Source organism: Emiliania huxleyi, assembly GCF_000372725.1.
Source record: "Emiliania huxleyi CCMP1516 unplaced genomic scaffold EMIHUscaffold_5476, whole genome shotgun sequence".
Lineage (NCBI taxonomy): Eukaryota > Haptophyta > Isochrysidales > Noelaerhabdaceae > Emiliania > Emiliania huxleyi.
The window spans coordinates 205-1,569 of NW_005197893.1; the positions used below are offsets into that span (position 1 = coordinate 205).

A 1,365-nucleotide genomic window follows, 5' to 3' on the forward strand; every position below is an offset into this window, starting at 1 on the left:
GTGGGCACCGTCTCCAGTCCATCATCTACGATGCCAACCCGAACCGTCCGCCGCTCGAGGATCGAGTGGCCTCCGGATCGAATCGGCACCTTGACCCTTATAATTTTTTTACATCTTGAGCGGGCCCAATTTTGCTCAGATGCACCTCCGAATTCGAACTCACGTCATCACGCTTAGCGCTTGGTGTGTGTCCGTTTTTCGTCACGGGTTCCCTGCCTCTCCTCGAATACAATCCCGGCAATGCGGCGGCGCCATTCCGGGTTCTGCGCGCGCTGCCGGCTGAGTGAGGCGCTTGATGTTAGAAAGTCTGCAAAACGACAAAGTGCGCAAACACATCGGTGTGCAAAAAAAATGGATAGTGCATTCTTACTCGACGAGCGACGTGTGGGTCCCGTCGGCGCCCGCGGGCCGCTCTCTCCAAATCGTGCACATCATACTCGACACATAACCCGTCACATAGCAGCGAGCCCCCCCACGTGCCACGAGCCAATATGGCTCCAAGCTGCAGAACATGTGCGGGCCAGCGCCTATGACGCTCAAGGAGCAGCAAAACTGGCCCCAGGAATTCTGGCTCCGGTTTCGTTGTCAAGCATAGGTTTCATTTTCTAGTCGGCCGTCCTAGGACGTACGTCATTTCAGGTCTCGATTTCGGTTCCGTAGTGTATCTCCGCGCAATGGGAGTTAGCGCGCTCGCTCGCAGAGCGGCGCCTGCTAGCCGAGCGCGAATGCCTGGGTCGCTGAGCTCGCGTCGGTGGCCAACTGCGCCTCCGTGGCGACGCGCTCCGGCCACGAGCGACGTGCCAATCTGCACTTTGAGCTCGCTTGGCAGCCGCCGAGTGCGAGAGGAATTCAAACGGCCGAGCCGGCCAGGCAGCCAGCCGACTTCCCGCACCGATCAGCGCACGTGCGGCCGCGCGTGTACGGGGCGTACACGCGCGGCCGCACATGCTCCGCCTCGACGGCCGCCTCGCGCTCGCTCGAGGTCTGCTCCGCCCGAGCAGCGAGCTCTCAGGTGCGGGCTCTCGGGGCGCCGACCGGCTGGTAGGGAGGAAGTTCGAGCGCGACCGCCGCGGAGCCAGGGCAGCGCGGCCGGGGCTGGGACCGTGAGCGGCGATCGCGCTCCGAGTCGCCCAGCGACGGCAAGGCAGGACGACGAGGCGCGACGGCCGTTGAGCGGAGGCTGGCGAGCAAAAAGAGGCGCCTCCGCGCGCCTCATTTTGAGTAACTTGACAGGGACGTCTAAGCGTTATGCTTGGCGACGAAACCGCTTCGTATTGGGAGTTTTCACGATCAGTTTGGGTATACCCCCGAGCCAGAATTCCTGGGGCCAGTTTTGCTGCGCACGAGAGCTGGGTCCAGTCGTGA

The 1,365-nt window shown here is 62.3% G+C and overlaps 1 protein-coding gene across 1 annotated transcript; it reads left to right on the forward strand.

Moving 5' to 3' along the window:
- Nucleotides 1–529: 529 nt before the first annotated feature.
- Nucleotides 530–1,225, forward strand: EMIHUDRAFT_256926 (hypothetical protein; the record flags this gene model as incomplete). The annotated part of the gene is made up of 3 exons (XM_005765616.1): nt 530–576; nt 721–982; nt 1,046–1,225. 3 exons carry the CDS (start codon nt 530–532, stop codon nt 1,223–1,225), a joined length of 489 nt encoding a protein of 162 aa, XP_005765673.1.
- Between the last annotated feature and the right edge of the window lie 140 nt (nt 1,226–1,365).